The following is an 18,616-nucleotide window of genomic DNA, read 5'->3' on the forward strand; positions in this document are numbered from 1 at the left end:
AAAGTAGTGACTACAGGTGCCCAGTCTCTCTGGTTGGGGAGCAGTTCTCGAGGAGGCCACAGTTCAAGGAAAGTGGTCTTGGATAGAGAAAAGTCTCCCCATCAAAGTCTTGGAAATCCGAGCAGTTTGTCAGACTTTTAAATTCTGAACGCCCAGACTTCGGGGTTACCCTGTCAGGGTACAATCCGACAATGCCACAGCTGTGGCTTATATCAACCATCAATGAGGCACCAAAAGTCAGTCAGCCCAGAAAGAGGTAGATATCATCCTATCCTGGGCAGAAAAATTTGTTCCATGCCTATTGGCGGTTTTCATTCCAGGAATAGAAAACTGGCGGCAAGCAGACTTTCTGAGTCGTCAACAGATGTTTCTTGGGGAGTGGTCCTTACCCTCTGAGATCTTTGCATTGATCTGCAAATGCTGGGGGTTCCCAGATGTAGATCTGTTGGCATCCAAATTCAACAACAAGTTGAAGAGATTTGCGTCGAGGACCAGGGATCCACTCACAGTCAGAGTGGATGCTTTCAATATTACAGTAAAAGGAGGCGCTAGCTTAACGAATAGGATTGCAGCACTTAACACTGAACACTGGGCGCAACATATATAGAAAGAAAAAAGAAACAAGTGTGCTATTTAAAACTCAATAAGTGTGACATATGTGAAACGTGACACACCTAGTGATAATCAAATAACTGTGGCAAGATCTAAAAAAATACCTTTATCATTTTTCAAAATATTTGTGTAAAAACCTATAAAATGGTGGTGAAAAACAGTTGTGACATATGTATAAATGATACTGTTATAAAGAGCCAAACCACTTAGGTGGCTTATAAAAAGTCTAATTTAAAAAATGGCAAATAAAACAGTCTCTGCATAAAAGTAAACTGTGCACAATGTCAATAGTGATCTCCTCCGAGTGCTCCATGCATCCCAAGGTGCTCAAAAACGGAAAAGGGTGGCCGCTTACCAAAAACAGGCAATCACACAGCCTTTAGAGAGCTCCACAGAGAGGACTCGACAGGGATCACCAGACCAGACAAACCAGGGGTCCCGCTGTGCTCCAGCAATCAACCAACCTTTAGAAATGCTCCAAAGAGAGGGCTAGGTGGATATTCCTTTGCTCGAACTTTCGGGAGATCCCAGCTTTAGAAATGCTCCACAGAGAGGGCTAGGTGGATATCCCTTTGCTCAAACTCGGGATATCCCGGCTCAGTGTTCGAAATAAAAGGAATGATAGTGCATTATCTTCCACATAAAACCAAATTTATTAAAATATTGCACTTACTTCAAACTCTTGAAAAAACAGACATCTGAAGCAGAGCTGCCTGCAGTGCGGTCCGTGTGTGGTGACGGCTCGGCTAGCTCCGCCTGAAGCGTTTCCCCTCAGAAGGCGTCAACTGGAATTGGATGCTTTGGTGACTCCTTGGGAGGAGTTTTCCCCGATCTATGCCTTTCCTCTGGCTCAGCTGCTATCGCGTCTGTTACACAGAATCCAGCTAGAGGGGAAACCAGTAATCCTGGTAGCACCAGCATGGCCGAAGAGGTTTTGGTATGCACAAATTCAAAAACTGGCAGTTGCAAGGCCTTAGGTTCTTCCACTGTGTCCAAACCTGCTCTCTCAAGGTCCGATATTTCACCCAGCTTTACAGTCTCTAAATTTGACGTCTTGGCTATTGAGGCCTTGATTTTGAGAGAGCATAGGGGCATATCTGGCCCTGCAGTTTCTACCCTGATAAATGCTAGAAAACCAGTCTCCAGAGGTTTTATTACAGAGTCTCGAAATCTTACATTACCTGGTGTGAAACCAGGAAATTGCATCCCGCAAGTATATCATCTGGAGAATTCTAACTTTTTTCCAAGTAGGGGTAGATATGAATTTAGCCTTAAACACTTTTAGGGGTCAAATTTAAGCCTTGTCATCTTTTTTTCCAGGAGACTGATCGCTTCGCATTCCTTGGTTCAAACCTTCGTTCAAGGGATATTACGTATGCTTCCACCAGTGAAGCCACCACGGTGTCCTTGGGTTTAAATTTGGTGCTGGCAGTTTTACAGAAACAGCCTTTTGAACCCATGGGGCATATCCCCTTGGTTCTTTTGACCAGAAAATTGGTCTTTTTGATTGCAATAACTTCAGCCAGAAGAGTATCAGAACTGGCAGCTCTTTCTTGTAAAGAGCCATTCTTGATTCTACATCAAGATAGGGTGACTCTACGTACAACACCCAGGTTTTTTTGCCCAAGGTGGTGTCCATGTTTCATTTGAACTAGGACATTGTACTGCCTTCCTTTTTTCCAGATCCTCAAACAGAGAAGGAAAGGTTACTACATTCTCTTGATGTAGTACGTGCTCTTAAGACTTACTTGAAAACGTCGACTCAGATTCGTAAGACCGATCTTTTGTTCATACTGCCAGAAGGGCAGGCAGCATCTAAGTCTACAATTTCTCGTTGGATCCACCAGGTTATTATCCAGGCATATGGATTAAAAGGGAAGGTTCCACCTTTTCTGGTAAAGGCACACTCTACCAGAAGAGTTGGTGCTTCTTGGGCAGCACAAGCCCAGCAGCTCCAGCCGCTTCTTGGGCAGCACAAGCCCAGCAGCTCCAGCCGCTGTCTTGGTTTCTCATTGGATAGACTGATAGCAGCAGGAGCCATTGGCTCCCACTGTTGTCAATCAATTCCAATGACACGAGAATGGGGGGCAGGGCCGAGTCCTGCTGTCTGTGTCAATGGACGCAGCAGGACTCGGGAGCGCACCCGCATGGGTTCCCCCATGTAAAGCGTCTCTCCGTGGGGGCACCTGATGATGAGGAGGAGCAAGAAGCAGCACGGGGGAACCCCAGAAAAGGATTGGGGCAAAACCCTTGCACAGAGCGGGGAAGTATGACATGTTTGTTATTTAAAGAAAAAAAAATGAACCTTTACAATCACTTGAAATTTCAATGTTATCAGCTTTCCCAGCTATCCTCTGTGATCTGCAAAAACAACTCCCCTGTATGTCATGGAGAAGAGGAGTGACTGAGTGTGATAGTCATGACAGGTCCAACTTAAATGGTAGCAGCAGAGATGTATATTAATGCAGTAAGGGTTACATTGTGTAATTATAATGATGCTACAACAAGAAACATTGTAGCCAAAGAAGCTCTGCTAGTCATGTGCTGGCAGTATTGTGGATTATGTATAGCTACAGGTACAATATTCTACACAGTATGTATACAGCATGGAAGACAGATAGCTACAGCTGTGCCCAATCAGGGCTTAGAATGGACTGTGCAGTATGCTTAGCAATCGCATTGTACTCCTATAGGATATGTGTAGTAGGACACATGGATCTCTTTGTATATTCCTAAAGGATGTGTGTGTAGTAGGACATATGGAGTTTATTGTATATCCCTATAGGATGTGTGTAGTAGGACACATGGATCACATTGTGTAATACCTATTGGAAGTGTGTAGTAGGACACATGGATCACATTGTATATCCCTAGAAGATGTGTTGTAGTGGGACACATAGATCACATTGTATACTACCTATAGGATGTGTGTAATAGGACACATGGATCACATTGTATACTACCTATAGGATGTGTGTAATAGGACACATGGATCACATTGTATACTACCTATAGGATGTGTGTAGTAAGACATATAGATCACATTGTATACTACCTATAGGATGTGTGTAGTAAGACATATAGATCACATTGTATACTACCTATAGGATGTGTGTAGTAGGACACATGGATTACATTGTATAAAACCTATAGGATGTGTCTAGTAGGACACATAGATAACATTGCATATTACCTATAGGATGTGTGTAGTAGGACACATGGATCACATTGTATACTACCTATAGGATGTGTGTAATGGGACACATACAGTGCCTTGCGAAAGTATTCGGCCCCCTTGAACTTTGCAACCTTTTGCCACATTTCAGGCTTCAAACATAAAGATATAAAACTGTAATTTTTTGTGAAGAATCAACAAGTGGGACACAATCATGAAGTGGAACGAAATTTATTGGATATTTAAAACTTTGTTAACAAATAAAAAAACTGAAAAATTGGGCGTGCAAAATTATTCAGCCCCTTTACTTTCAGTGCAGCAAACTCTCTCCAGAAGTTCAGTGAGGATCTCTGAATGATCCAATGTTGACCTAAATGACTAATGATGATAAATAGAATCCACCTGTGTGTAATCAAGTCTCTGTATAACTGCACCTGCACTGTGATAGTCTCAGAGGTCCTTTTAAAGCGCAGAGAGAATCTTGAAGAACAAGGAACACACCAGGCAGGTCCGAGATACTGTTGTGGAGAAGTTTAAAGCCGGATTTGGATACAAAAAGATTTCCCAAGCTTTAAGGCCCGTACACACGTACCGATTGTCGGCCGAACGATCGGCCGATTTTCGGCTTGTAAAGCCCCGTACACACGTACCGATCGTCGGCCGAACGATCGGCCGTCTTTTGTTCCCGGGCTGTCGTGTCTGCTGAAAAGTGCAAAAGACTGCACACGAATTTTGTCCGCCGACTGCAGAAGTGACATGTGATGGTTAACTTTCCCTGTTTTTTTTTTTTCTTTTCTGAGCATGCCCAGTGTTGCAAATCTGCTGTCTGTTGGCCGAATTCTGTACTGACTGGCGAACAATCGGCCGTTCTGGTGTCGGCATACAAAAATTTTAATGCTTGCACAACAGATTCTGTTCGGCCGAAAGTGCGGTGTCGGCTGTCGGAAGCATCATACTAACAAGCCGAAAATCGGCCGATCGTTCGGCGGCCGAACAGTTTCGGCCGACAATCGGTACGTGTGTACGGGCCTTTAGTATGATGCTACCGACAGCGCACTTTCGGCCGAACAGAATCTGTCGTGCAAGCATTAAAATTTTTGTATGCCGACACCAGAACGGCCGATTGTTCGCCAGTCAGTATAGCATTCGGCCGACAGACAGCAGATTTGCAAGACTGGGCATGCTCAGAAAAGAAAAAAAGACCAGGAAAGTTAACCATCACATGACATCACTTCTGCAGTCGGCTGTTGTTGGCCGACAAAATTCATGTGCAGTCTTTTGCACTTTTCAACAGACAAGACAGCCCTCGGACAAAAGACGGCCGATCGTTCGGCCGACGATCGGTACGTGTGTACGGGGCTTTAAACATCCCAAGGATCACTGTGCAAGCGATAATATTAAAATGGAAGGAGTATCAGACCACTGCAAATCTATGAAGACCTGGCCATCCCTCTAAACCTTCAGCTCATACAAGGAGAAGACTGATCAGAGATGCAGCCAAGAGGCCCATGATTACTCTGGATGAACTGCAGAGATCTACAGCTCAGGTAGGAGACTCTGTCCATAGGACAACAATCAGTCGTATGCTGCACAAATCTGGCCTTTATGGAAGAGTGGCAAGAAGAAAGCCATTTCTTAAAGATATCCATAAAAAGTGTCATTTAAAGTTTGCCACAAGCCACCTGGGAGACACACCAAACATGTGGAAGAAGGTGCTCGGGTCAGATGAAACCAAAATCAAACTTTTTGGCAACAATGCAAAACGTTATGTTTGGCGTAAAAGCAACACAGCTCATCACCCTGAACACACCATCCCCACTGTCAAAAATGGTGGTGGCAGCATCATGGTTTGGGACTGCTTTTCTTTAGCAGGGACAGGGAAGATGGTTAAAATTGATGGGAAGATGGATGGAGCCAAATACAGGACCATTCTGGAAGAAAACCTGATGGAGTCTGCAAAAGACCTGAGACTGGGACGGAGATTTGTCTTCCAACAAGACAATGATCCAAAACATAAAGCAAAATCTACAATGGAATGGTTCACAAATAAACATATCACAGTGTTAGAATGGCCAAGTCAAAGTCCAGACCTGAATCCAAAAGTCCAGACCTTAATCCAATCGAGAATCTGTGGAAAGAACTGAAAACTGCTGTTCACAAACGCTCTCCATCCAACTTCACTGAGCTCGAGCTGTTTTGCAAGGAGGAATGGGCAAAAATTTCAGTTTCTCGATGTGCAAAATTGATAGAGACATACCCCAAGCGACTTACAGCTGTAATCGCAGCAAAAGGTGGCGCTACAAAGTATTAACTTAAGGAGGCTGAATAATTTTGCACGCCCGGTTTTTCAGTTTTTTTATCTGTTAAAAAAGTTTGAAATATCCAATAAATTTCTTTCCACTTCATGATTGTGTCCCACTTGTTGTTGATTCTTCACAAAAAATTACAGTTTTATATCTTTATGTTTGAAGCCTGAAGTGTGGCAAAAGGTTGCAAAGTTCAAGGGGGTCGAATACTTTCGCAATGCACTGTAGATCACATTGTATATTACCTATAGGATGTGTGTAGTAGGACACATAGATCAAATTGCATAAAACCTAAAGGATGTGTGTAATAGGACACATGGATCACATTGTATACTACCTATAGGATGTGTGTAATAGGACACATGGATCACATTGTATACTACCTATAGGATGTGTGTAATAGGACACATACATCACATTGTATACTACCTATAGGATGTGTGTAATAGGACACATACATCACATTGTATACTACCTATAGGATGTTTGTAATAGGACACATAGATTACATTGTATACTACCTATAGGATGTGTGTAATAGGACACATAGATCACATTGCATATTACCTATAGGAATAGGATGTGTGTAATAGGACACATAGATCACATTGCATATTACCTATAGGAATAGGATGTGTGTAATAGGACACATAGATCACATTGCATATTACCTATAGGAATAGGATGTGTGTAATAGGACACATAGATCAGATTGTATAAAACCTATACCGTACCGTACCGACCCTATACCATGCGGTACCAGCAGTGGAAAAGCACAAAAGCGTGCCGAACCGGTACGGTTCCATGCAGTGGAAAAGCGCCAATAGATCACATTGTATAAAACCTATAGGATGTGTGTAATAGGACACATGGATCACATTGTATAAAACCTATAGGATGTGTTTAATAGGACACATCGATCACATTGCATATTACCTATAGGAATAGGATGTGTGTAATAGGACACATAGATCAGATTGTATAAAACCTATAGGATGTGTGTAATAGGACACATAGATCACACATAGCAGTCTCATTGTGTGTCTGGCCCCCTCCCCCACCAGCATGTCTGTTCATGGAGAGGAGGAGACACAGGAGGAGGACTGTCTGTAGTAATGCTAACAGAGTCTGGTGTGAAAGGGGCAGGGAGGACTCTGTGCAACTGCCCGGGGGCAACAATCTGACCTCCCAAACTGAGAATCGGAGAGCGCAGACCACCCAGAGACCTCAACGCTGGACTACAAGACCCAGGAGGCCCTCTAGGAGTGTCCAGGGATAATAATACTAACCAGCCTGGCTGTGATCACCTATTGCTGAGAGCTCAGGACAAGTAACAAGACCCAGAGACCCCCCTCATCTCTACACCTCTTCCAACCAGGAGGAAACAAAGTACTGGGGGGCCCTTGTACTGGAGGACAAGAAGTACCAGGAGACCCACACACAGAAAGACACAAAGTACTAGGGGGCCCTTGTACTGGAGGACAAGGAGTACCAAGAGACCCATACACAGAAAGACACAAAGTACTGGGGGGCCCTTGTACTGGAGGACAAGAAGTACCAGGAGACCCACACACAGAAAGACACAAAGTACTGGAGGACAAGGAGTACCAGGAGACCCCTTCACTGGAAGACACCGAGTACCATGGTCCCTGTTAGTGGAGGACACAGGGGGCCCCTATAATGGAGAACACAGAGTGAAGGGTGGGCCTGTACTGGAGGACAGAGATACCATAATGGAGGAATCAGAGCCCCCCACAACTATAAACACCCAGTAATCATAGACCCCATAATGGAGGAAATTACTTTCATCCCCTACAAAGTTCTACAACTAATTCAAGTCTTGAAGTAATCAGGGGTCCCATATTGAAGGAGTGATCAGGGGCCCCCATCCAAGTGTGCAAGGACTAATCTGAGTCCCTCAACTGGAGTACAGGGACCCCCCTATACAATTCCAGGAGCACAGAGGAGAGATCCCCCTCCACCTAGGAGTACAGGGGGTGATCAGGAGGGACCCCCACCCAGGAGGAGTACAGGGGGTGATCAGGAGGGACCCCCACCCAGGAGGAGTACAGGGGGTGATCAGGAGGGACCCCCACCCAGGAGGAGTACAGGGGGTGATCAGGAGGGACCCCCATCCAGGATCCCCTCCCCCCATCCAGGAGGAGTACAGGGGGTGATCAGGAGGAACCCCCCACCCAGGATCCCCTCCCTCCCCCATCCAGGAGGAGTACAGGGGGTGATCAGAGGGGATCCCCGTCCAGTCGGAGTGCAGACAGCCGCCCCCTCCATAGAAGGTGAATGTAGGGATCGGACACATCCGGAGCGGACACACATCGGATCCCCCCGCTCGGTCGGTATCCGGTACTGGAGGAGGAGGATCCCGCACAATGTTGGTGATGGAGGCCCGGGGCCTGTCCCCGCTCATCGCTCTGCTCTCCGTACTGGCCGCCGCCGCTCTCCCCCCGGGATGCAAGCAGGACGGCCGGCCCCGGGCTCCGGGCAAGGCGGCGGCGGCGGGAGGAACCGGAGGGGAGGCGGGGAAGGTGATGTGCAGCAGCCCGGAGAGTGGCCGGAGGTTACCGCTAGGAGCCCTACCGAACCGGACCAACATCCTGTGAGTACAACGAGACCCCCCCCCATATCATTATCCTTTACTCTGTGTCTATATAGAGGGGTGATAGTAATAACATGAGCAGCCCCCCAGCACTCACCTGTCCAGGGGCACTGTGCAAGGCCTGCTCAAATATAGCGACTTTCTAAAAGTCAGGATTTGTATATAATCAGGCACACCCCCATACAACCATTCCAGACATGGTGATTGGCTGCTGTGGAGGCCAGCATTGTACTATTTGGGTGCTTTTTGGGGGGCTGAAGCTGCAGGGTTGGGTGATGGAGGGCTGAGAGCGCTGGATACGAGGGGCCTCAGTGTCAGCAATGTCCCTTACACCACACACAGGCCCATCTATTACCCACACCATATACCAGGTATAAATATTATTATAGGATGTATAAATAATACAAATATATGATAGAATGTATAAATAGAACACATACAGTATCATCCAATATATAAATGGTAGAAATATATGATACAATGTATCAATAGAACACACACAGTATCATCCAATATATAAATAGTAGAAATATGATGCAAAGTATAAATGGAACACATAGGGTATAATACAAATATACGATAGTGTATAAATAGAACACATAAGGTACAATACAAATATATGATACAGTGTATAAATAGATCACATAAGGTACAGTACAATGTATAAATAATACAAATATGATACATGCTATAAATAGAACACATAAGGTACAATAGAAAATATAAATAATACAAATATGATACAATGTACACATAATATGTCCACTAGGGAGGACTCAGGCTTATTTTGAACATTAAAGTCACACACTTTTTTTTTTCTTTTTTTAAATCCAATCAGCTGCCTTAGGGGTCATTCCCGCCCACAGCTCATGTAAACAAAGGGGCGGGGTGCAGGTGAGGTCAGATCCAATGTATAAATAAAGTACATGTCATAGATTAGATCTAGGCATGAGTTCATAGAAAGGTGCTGACATCACCAGCATTCCACCCCTTTGTTTACATGTGATATGGGGGCGGAGAATAACTTGGCTTGCAGCTGATTGGACTATAAGCCCCCTTTCACATTAAATGCGGCTTTGAAATTCTGCGATTTTACTTGGAATCGCACAATTTCAAAGCCACAACTCAGTGCGACTTGGCTGATATCTGTGCGATTTTATGCTCAGATGGCTATGCAAGTTGCACCTGAAATCGCAAAAAAAACAGTGCAGGAACATTTTTTAAAATCGGTGCAATACTTAAAATGTTACCAAGTTTGTTGGTCTGTTACTTAAACCGTACACTGTTACTGTTGTTACCGTTCTTTTTCTAAAAACAAAATAAAATATATTTTTTAAAAAAATCGGTGCAGCACAGCAAAGTCAGCGACGCAACGATTTGAATAGTTCCATTGTCGGCAGTGGGGTGCGAATTGTCATTCAATTTGGACCTGTCAAATCGCATGACAAGTCGCACTGGTGTGAACGGGGGCTAAATAAGCGTGACTTTGTTCGGATAGATGTGAGTTCATGGGGCACTCATCTCTTAAAATAAGTTTATGGAAACCCTCATGTTCATTAAAAGTTTCACTAAAAGCAAAACTTTTTTTCCATTTTGGATAGAGCAGGGGAGGGTTATAACCCCCGTCAGATTTTTTTCTTCCATCCGTGTGGAGATTTCACTTTACTTCCTGCCCCAAGGCCAAACAGGAAATCCCTCTTATGTGAGGGAATCCTTTGTTGTCACCAGAACTGGTGTCCCAATTGGAAGATTTCCCCTCTAATCCTATTCTGGTGACAACCCAAAATTTGGAAAGTTCTTTTACTTTCAATGAAAATTGTAAAAATAGAGTAATAGGGAAAATAGAGAGGGTGAAACTTCCTAATGAGGTCATAGACAGTAATAAAACCAAAAAGGTGTTCTAATCTAATCCATCTCCAGTCTGTCCAAAAAATGTCTTTCCTGACACTTTATCTAAAAGAACAGAATAACCACTTGAGTACCAGCCTGTAATACCTCCTATATTATTATCAGGCCAATGCAGGAGCTCTGTGATCATTTGACTGACAATTACTCTGTCATACAACACTGTACCCTAATACATTTTATTTTACTAAGACATAACTTTCTTTGGTGGTATGTAATATCCACTGTCGTATAAAAAAAAAGACCAAGGCCATTTACCTTTTTAGTTTATTACCTTTAAAAAAAAAAGAAAAGATTCAACAATCATTGGTGATCAGTGGCACTCTAGAAACATCTGCCTTCCTGCTGTTTACAAACATGCAGCCTATACACACACAGATGGGGAGATTCCTCCCTTGAGAATAGGCTGAATGTTTGTGAACACTACTAGTGTTTCTGCTTGGGAGGGCTGTGACTGGTTCACAGCAATCACAAGGTACAGAGCCACTCAGCCTGGCTCTGTACATTGTGCATGCGGTGAGAGCTCTCTAGTGGCAGGGCGCACCGGTTCTCCGATTGTATTCCGCAGCACCTTTTTGTGTTGTAAGACACATGGTGTAGTGAAGTGGTTAAAGTAGAACTAAAGATACAACTTTTTTTTATTATTATAACTGTTCAGTTTTACTTTTGACACCTGTGTCCCACTGGGGAGATTTCTCTTCACTTCTTGTCCCGTAGCCAAAACAGGAAGCAGGATTAAATCCCTCCAAACTGAGGAAACACCTGGTTGTCACCAGAACTAGTGTCCCCATTGGAAGATTTTTCCCCTATTCCTCTTTTGGTGACAACCCAACATTTGAGATTTCCTTTCACTTTCAGTAAAAACAATATACAGGACAAATAGAGAGGGTGAATCTCCCTAACAGGGGCACAGACGGCAAAAGAAACCCGACAGGTCCCACTTCACTAGATCCTAAACTATAAAAACCTTTTGTCTTTAGTTCTACTATAAGCAAAGATTACAAAGAGGAGACATGAGCAGAATATGGATCATATATCAGGCTTTCTCTATGTGTCGGTGTCCTTCACTCATTTTGTAGATCGGGGGTCTCCAAATGTTGTAAAAAAGGGGACCAGTTTACTGTCCTTTAGATTTTAGGGGGGGGGGGGCAGAGTTTTGCCTTTTGAGGTAGAAAAGGTCCCAATTTCAGTGGGCAAAAACAATGCCCCATCATTGGTGTCAGTGGAAAGAAGTGTTCCCCATCATTGGTGTCAGTGGGACCAATTGTGCCCCGTCATTGGTGTCAGTGGGAAGAATTGTGCCCCATCATTGGTGTCAGTGGGACCAATTGTGCCCCGTCATTGGTGTCAGTTGGACGAATTGTGCCCCGTCATTGGTGTCAGTGGGACCAATTGTGCCCCATCATTGGTGTCAGTGGGAAGAATTGTGCCCCATCATTGGTGTCAGTGGGACCAATTGTGCCCCGTCATTGGTGTCAGTTGGACGAATTGTGCCCCGTCATTGGTGTCAGTTGGACGAATTGTGCCCCGTCATTGGTGTCATTTGGCCCAATTGTTGGTGGGATTGGAGTGGATTGTGCCCCTTCATTGGGGTTGGGGAGTTGGATTTTGCCCCATTGTGGGTTTTAGTGGATAAAATAGTGTCCCAATGGTCAGATAAATGCAAGCAAGCAAAGTGCCACATCTGACCCCCGAGCCTCAGTTAGGAAAACACTGTTGTAGATCATCTGGCCATTATATAGAAATGGTAATGATGTGTTATCCAGAAAAGTCACTGATTGTCCTTAAAGAGGTTGTAAACTCATTTAAAAAAAATTTTTTTTTTTTACAACCTGCAAGAGAAAGACATAATGAGCTAGTATGCTTCGCATACTAGCTCATTATGAAATACTTACCTTAGAACGAGCCCCCGCCGTGCCGCTCTCTTACCTGTATGACGGGCGACATGACATGTCGCCCGTCTTCCGGGATCGCGGCATCCGGTCATCTGATTGGCCGGAGCCTCGGTGACGTCACTCCCGCGCACGCGCACGGGAGCCGACGGTCACGGCACGGGGCTCTGAAGGAACGGCACGATCAGCCGTTCCTTCAGAGCGCATGCGCCAGTGACGTCACTGGCTGCATTAAAGGTAAATATCTCCTAAACGGTGTAAGTTTAGGAGATATTTACAGTACCTATAGGTAAGCCTTATCATAGGCTTACCTATAGGTACAACTTCCTGAGGAGGGTTTACTTCCTCTTTAAAAGGTAAGTTTGGAGTTATTAAAAAAAAAAAAAACATACATGTCCCTCTCCATGCTGCAGCTGTTCCCTGCTGGTTTTAAGCCTGGGGAATTAGTGATCACATGACCAGTGATTGCTCAGTTCTTGGGAGCAGAGAGCGTTGACTGTCAGTCACCATTCTCTTCTCTTCCAGTGCTCATTGGAGCTCTGGGCTGTGGAGGGGGTGGGAGCAGCTGGCTTTGGCTGAGAGCCAGAGCCAGCTGTTATTCAGGCAGTTGGGTGGATCCCAACAATGTTGTCAGGATCCTTGTAGAGCCTGGAGTGGCCCTGTGGCATCACACGCTGTCGGCTGGTTGTAAGTCACAGGAGAGTATAAATAAGTTCACTACTGTGACCCACGAGTAGTATGACCAAAACAAGCTTTGGCCATACTTCCCTTACCCATACTTCCCTTTCCCTGCACATACATCTGTGCATGCCGATGTAACGGGACCATTCAATGCAATGGAATGTGCTACACATGAAAAATGATGTAACTCCTTCTTTAGGATCATTACACGGTTGCCAATGCATGGGGGTGACATGCAGAATTACCGGCACCCCCACATGTCTGCTAAAGTGTTGCGCTTTTCTGAAGAACGGGAACGCACGCAAAAATGGCCTTGTTCCCCACATGCAGAGATGTGAACCTGGCATTGAACCCCCAGTGTTAGTTTAACACAGTGGTCTCCAAACTGCGGCTCAGGGGCCAGATGTGGCCCTTTGCTTGCCTTTATCCAGTCCTTGGGGCACTTTTCATCCCACTGATATAAGACCCTATTCCTTCCACTGACACCCACATTGGGTCACACTTTTCCTTCCATTGACACCAACATTGGGCAACTATTCCTCTCACTGACAACAACATTGGGCAACTATTCCTCTCACTGACACCAATGTTGGGCCACTATTCCTCTCACTGACACCAATGTTGGGCCACTATTCCTCTCACTGACATCAATGTTGGGCCACTATTCCTCCCACTGCCACCAACGGTGGGGCACTATTCCTCCCACTGCCACCAACGGTGGGGCACTATTCCTCCCACTGACATTGGCATGTAGAGTATCCATACATATCCAGAACTTTTAGGTGACTACAAGATCTGCCTATTTGTGAAGCAGTACTAATAGCATTGTTGCTTGTGCTTGGTACAACTTTCCACCCTTTTATGTAGCAGTGATGTAGGAGAACCTCCAGGCGGTTGGAAAACTTTGCTGAGTGTCATTATTATGTTATTATTAGACAGAGTTTATATTGTGCCAACAATTTATGTAGCGCTTTACAACATAAGATCAGACAGTACAATTTATTATAGTAGGAATCAGGGGCCCCGCTCATGCAATCATATTGCATTCTGTTCAGTATGCAACTGTCACTTCTGTGCAAATAATACGACTGTCAGTGTTTTGGTCATAGCTAGGCATACATGTGAATGTCCAATGTATAAATACGCATGTAACAGGTTCAGAAGGTGAACTCAGGCTTTAAAGCGGTGGTAAACGTGGAGAAAAAAAACCTCTCCCTGCAAGGTAAAGGCATAATGTGCTAGTATGCATCGCACACTAGCACATTATGAAAGACTTGTCTTTAAATAAAGCCCTCCATGGGCGCGCTGTCACCGCTACAGAGGTTTCTATCTTCACCCGAACTTCCTTACAGGTTTGCGAGCTTGCTTTGCAGGGATAAGAAACACAGAGATCCTTCCCTGTGTACAGAGCTCTGTGTTGAATGTCAACACAGAGCTCTGGGCTGTGAATGTACACAGCCAATCAGCATGTCCCTGCCATAATTCGCATGTACAGTCTCAGCAGGAGCCGTGCAGGGCACACATATGTGCGCCCTAAACTCGGAAGTAGGCAGCGACATACGTGTACGTCGCTTTGCCTACAGTGCCCGCTCGTCCACAGTGCAGGCGGGCGGTTGCTAAGTGGGTATTATAAGCTTACCTGTAGGTAAAAATAAAAATCGAGTGTAAACTACCATTTAACTAGACCTAATTAAAGGGTAGGTTCCCCTTTTCATGAAAAATGTAAAAGATAAAGCAAATATTTTGGTAACCCCTCCATCGCAGGCATGATGCCCGGTTTGCCAGTGTAGTGGCCTATACACCACAATACAGTATAAATCAATAATGCTTATAATGGAAAGGGCTCATTGATTGCTCACTGTTTTAACCTTGGTTCCCGTTTTGCTTATTGGAGTAGTAGAGAAAGTTGGATTTGACTTATTCTACAGATACACGTGTCTGTGAGTAGACCATATAAAAACCAAAAAAACAACAAAGATGATATTAAGCTGGCCATACATGGCTCAAATTTCGGACATTATCTGTTGACTTTGAGCTGTGGGTGGCCCTGCAGGTACCACCTGGTTTGACAAAAGTTGATTTTCAAAAATTGACTGCGCCAGGCAGGGGAGGGGGGCGGTGAATTATCATCTGAACATTGACTACATCCCAACAGGTGCCATCACAGTTCAGTTATTCAGGCAGCCATGGGTGCTAAGACAGGCCATACACGGAGCAAATTTCTTTCCTGCTACTACGGGAAATTTTCTTGAATCTCCCATTAATACAGATAGTGTTGACTGGGGAATCCCTGCTGCACCCCCCGGCTGGGAGAAGACAGTGAATGCTAGCAGTGGCGGCCCGTCCACTGGGGGTGCAGGGGAGCCGCCCCCCCTATCCATGCGTCCAGCCCCCTAATCTACATGCAGGGCGCCGAACACATGGATTCCAATGGGTTTTTTTTTTTTTTTTTAAGCACGTGATTAGAGCCAGAGGCTCTAACAGGCTTCAAAAAAGGGTGGGTTCGGGGCGCAGAGCACTACGCCCTGAGTCCACCCAGTTCTGTGGCAATAGCGAATGAATATTTGCTATTATCACACTGATTCTCCTCCCAGCCAATCAGGAAGTGGGTCCTTAGTCCAGTTTTCTGATTGGCCGAAAGGAGAAGCCATGCTATTGTCCAAGGAGGAGGGAGGAGACGCAGGGGAAGCCGCCGACGCTACCGCTGTCTGCCCTCCATGTCAGTCCAGGGTGAGTGAGCCGGCAATGGGGGGGGGGGTGGTGTGCAGGCTGGAGCTGGCGTGGTCGGGGGGGGGGGGGTGTATGGTGTGGTCCATCTGCTGCCCTCCGGCCCATGGTGCACCAGCCACCACTGCCCGCTAGCGATAATCGCATGTAAAATCCAGCAGACTGGTTGCATTAATTAGCTTGGGTACATTCAGTTGTGCTGAATCTACCAAGATTTGAACCGTCTTTGGATGGCCTAAGTCTGTCTGAATACAGTAGCCAAATTTCGATCCATCTCTGGCCAGCTTTACATTCAGATGGATATTGTATGCAATGCTGATTGTCATGGCCATGAAAAAAAAAAAAAGCAAATCGCAATGTCCCTGGAAGTTTGGATACTATGTCGCAGCTATATGATAGAACTACCCTATGTCCTACCTGTGCCTCCTCTTTCACAGCAGCTGATGGTTCTCGAGTTGCTTTCCTATGTGGCTCTATAGGTGGTATGGTCCTATGTGGGTACATGTGAAGTGGAGGGATTGCGATTCTTCAAGGTGTGGTTGTACTGTATGCTGAATTGTCATATTACTTTAACAAGTTACTGTGTGCAGGTTGTTCTTGCCAAGTGAACTTCACCCTGCTTACTGCGCTGAATGTCAAGCTTATCACAGCAGGCCTTTGTTCTGAGCTGCCAATGTTACCTACCAAGGTGGTGTGACACGTTGAATTTTGTCATTTTTGTCTACCGTACATTTCAGTAGTTTTGGGATATACTAGGGCCCAGCCTTACAACCCTATCTGGTTGTGCTGCTGTCAGATGTGGTCGTCTTCTATTGTAGATTTAGTGTTGGGGTATGCAATCTACCAGTAGGGATCCCCAATGTGCTCCCCGCATAGATTTTTGGCGATTTCAAGATTTTGTTAAAATATTTTAGCGAAGTTCTATTAGGAAACAAGTTCTTTGCTTACCAAAATGATGACAAAGTGATAGCTAGGCTCCTACAGAATATTGGTTCTTGGGGCACCAGGTAAGTGGGGAAAGTAATATTAAACCCCAAAGGAAAAGTCATGTTTGTAGTGTGCTTTTTATATTCAGCCTATGGTTGCCTGGCATTGGATGTCTGCAAAACCACCATGCCCTGGTTCATGTCTTTAGGTGGCTCCATCCCATGATGCCACCTTTTCATGCTTGGCCTTTGCTGCCACTGTATACTACTCTCCTTACATCCATAGAAGCAAATCAACCCGGTGGCAAGCCACCCCCCCTCCCCCCCTTTACTGTGAGTGATTGGCATCTGCTGCAGCCTGTGCTGTCCCTCGTCCATTGTGCATGTCTGGCACTCAGGATGCCTGATCCCCTAGCAGGAAGTTCAGGGAAGTGGCTCTGTAGACCTGGAGTTGGCGGCAATGCGTTGCTTGGAACATAAGTGACCACATTTCAACAAAATTGTGGATTGGAAAATGAATTAATGAATTAAGAATGCATTTATTTGAAAACACTGGAGGATTTAATGTTACTTTAGGTATTTCTGGACTACATAAACTAGCCAAATTCTCATTTTTTAACGTTTTAAACCCAAGAACAAATAGATTTCATTGCAGCTTATCATACCACACTTTTGCTGTGATGGCTGCCTTATTATTATTTTTTTTTTCAGACATTATTTTTTTTTTTTTTTTTGTCCTGGTAATCCTTCCAGGAAGGCTGATGTCAGATTGGTGACTCTGGCACTAGCTACAAAATTGGTGACATCAGAATTGCTAAGACACTGCCTAGCTGTCCCTATGGAATTGCTCCTTCACCACCGAGATAGCTGAATCACTCTGCTAAATGTAGTTGAAATTCAGCCATTAGCGATTAAAGCAACATGTTTCTGCCTCAGACAGTGAAGGAGTGATTCCATAAGGACAGACATTGTTGGAAATTGCAGGAGGATTACTAGCGGCAGAGTCGCCTGCCTGACATCAGCCTAACACACTTCCTGTCCTAGGGTGACCATGCTCACTCTCTCTGTACTGTATTTATAGAGGAGTAGGGTTGTCACCTTAGGACAGGAGTTATTTTGGGACTACAGAACACCTCTTCTCTTCTCTGGGCATTTCTAATAACTGTGAACTGCACAGGATGGCACTAGATTTCTGGCAGGATCAACAAGTGTTGGCATATTTAACAGAACAAAAGAAGCAAAAGTTCATTCTTAGCATTCATATGCAATGTATCAGATTATTTCATGCAACTTAAAGCGGAACTCCGGCAAACCACTAAATACATATTACAGAAAAAAAAAAATGAACCCCCCTGCTTGTGTCCTTGGCTTCAAGAGAATGCAATGGTGACATTAAGGGGCCAAAGCCCCCAATCCCCCCTCCCCCACCTATGTCCTTGGCTTCAAATGAATGTAGAGGTGACATAAGGGGCTCAAAGCCAGGCATACATGGATCGAAATTTGGCCAGCCGGTGATCATGTGGATTGTACAGAAGTAGATTGGTAGTTACAACCAGCCTGCCCATACGTAGATTGAAATTTGTTCACTGCTAAACCAGCTAAATTGTTATGCATGTATGGCCGGCTTGAAGTGGTTGTAAACCCTTATATACCCAATGACGTGACTGGCCCCAGGTAAAACACAGAGATGAAAAAAATCATCTTACATAAGTTGTATCTGTCTATTTGCAGCACTTTCTTCTCTACATCTGTTCAAAGTGCTGAATTTTAAAGCTTGT

The 18,616-nt window shown here is 44.9% G+C and overlaps 2 protein-coding genes across 3 annotated transcripts in view; one reads left to right on the forward strand and one right to left on the reverse strand.

Annotated features, from left to right (window-relative positions):
* The window catches only part of LOC309557266 (cytosolic beta-glucosidase-like), a 243,694-nt gene extending 227,231 nt beyond the window's left edge, over positions 1 to 16,463 (reverse strand). Inside the window, exon 1 of one of the 2 annotated variants that reach the window (XM_082259927.1) lies at positions 16,330 to 16,463. The gene's annotated coding sequence lies outside the window, so the exon portion shown is untranslated. Of the gene's footprint in view, positions 1 to 8,804; positions 8,850 to 16,329 lie in introns of those variants that run through there. The other variant, XM_082259928.1, reaches the window with a different exon arrangement.
* The window catches only part of ADGRA3 (adhesion G protein-coupled receptor A3), a 100,617-nt gene continuing 90,467 nt past the window's right edge, over positions 8,467 to 18,616 (forward strand). The window contains exon 1 of the mRNA XM_082259919.1: positions 8,467 to 8,707. Within this exon, the coding sequence (XP_082116045.1) occupies positions 8,481 to 8,707 (227 nt within the window). The 5' untranslated portion in view covers positions 8,467 to 8,480. The remainder of the gene's footprint in view (positions 8,708 to 18,616) is intronic.

This window comes from Pelophylax lessonae, assembly GCF_965119305.1.
Source record: "Pelophylax lessonae genome assembly, chromosome: 1".
Taxonomy (NCBI): Eukaryota; Metazoa; Chordata; class Amphibia; order Anura; family Ranidae; genus Pelophylax; species Pelophylax lessonae.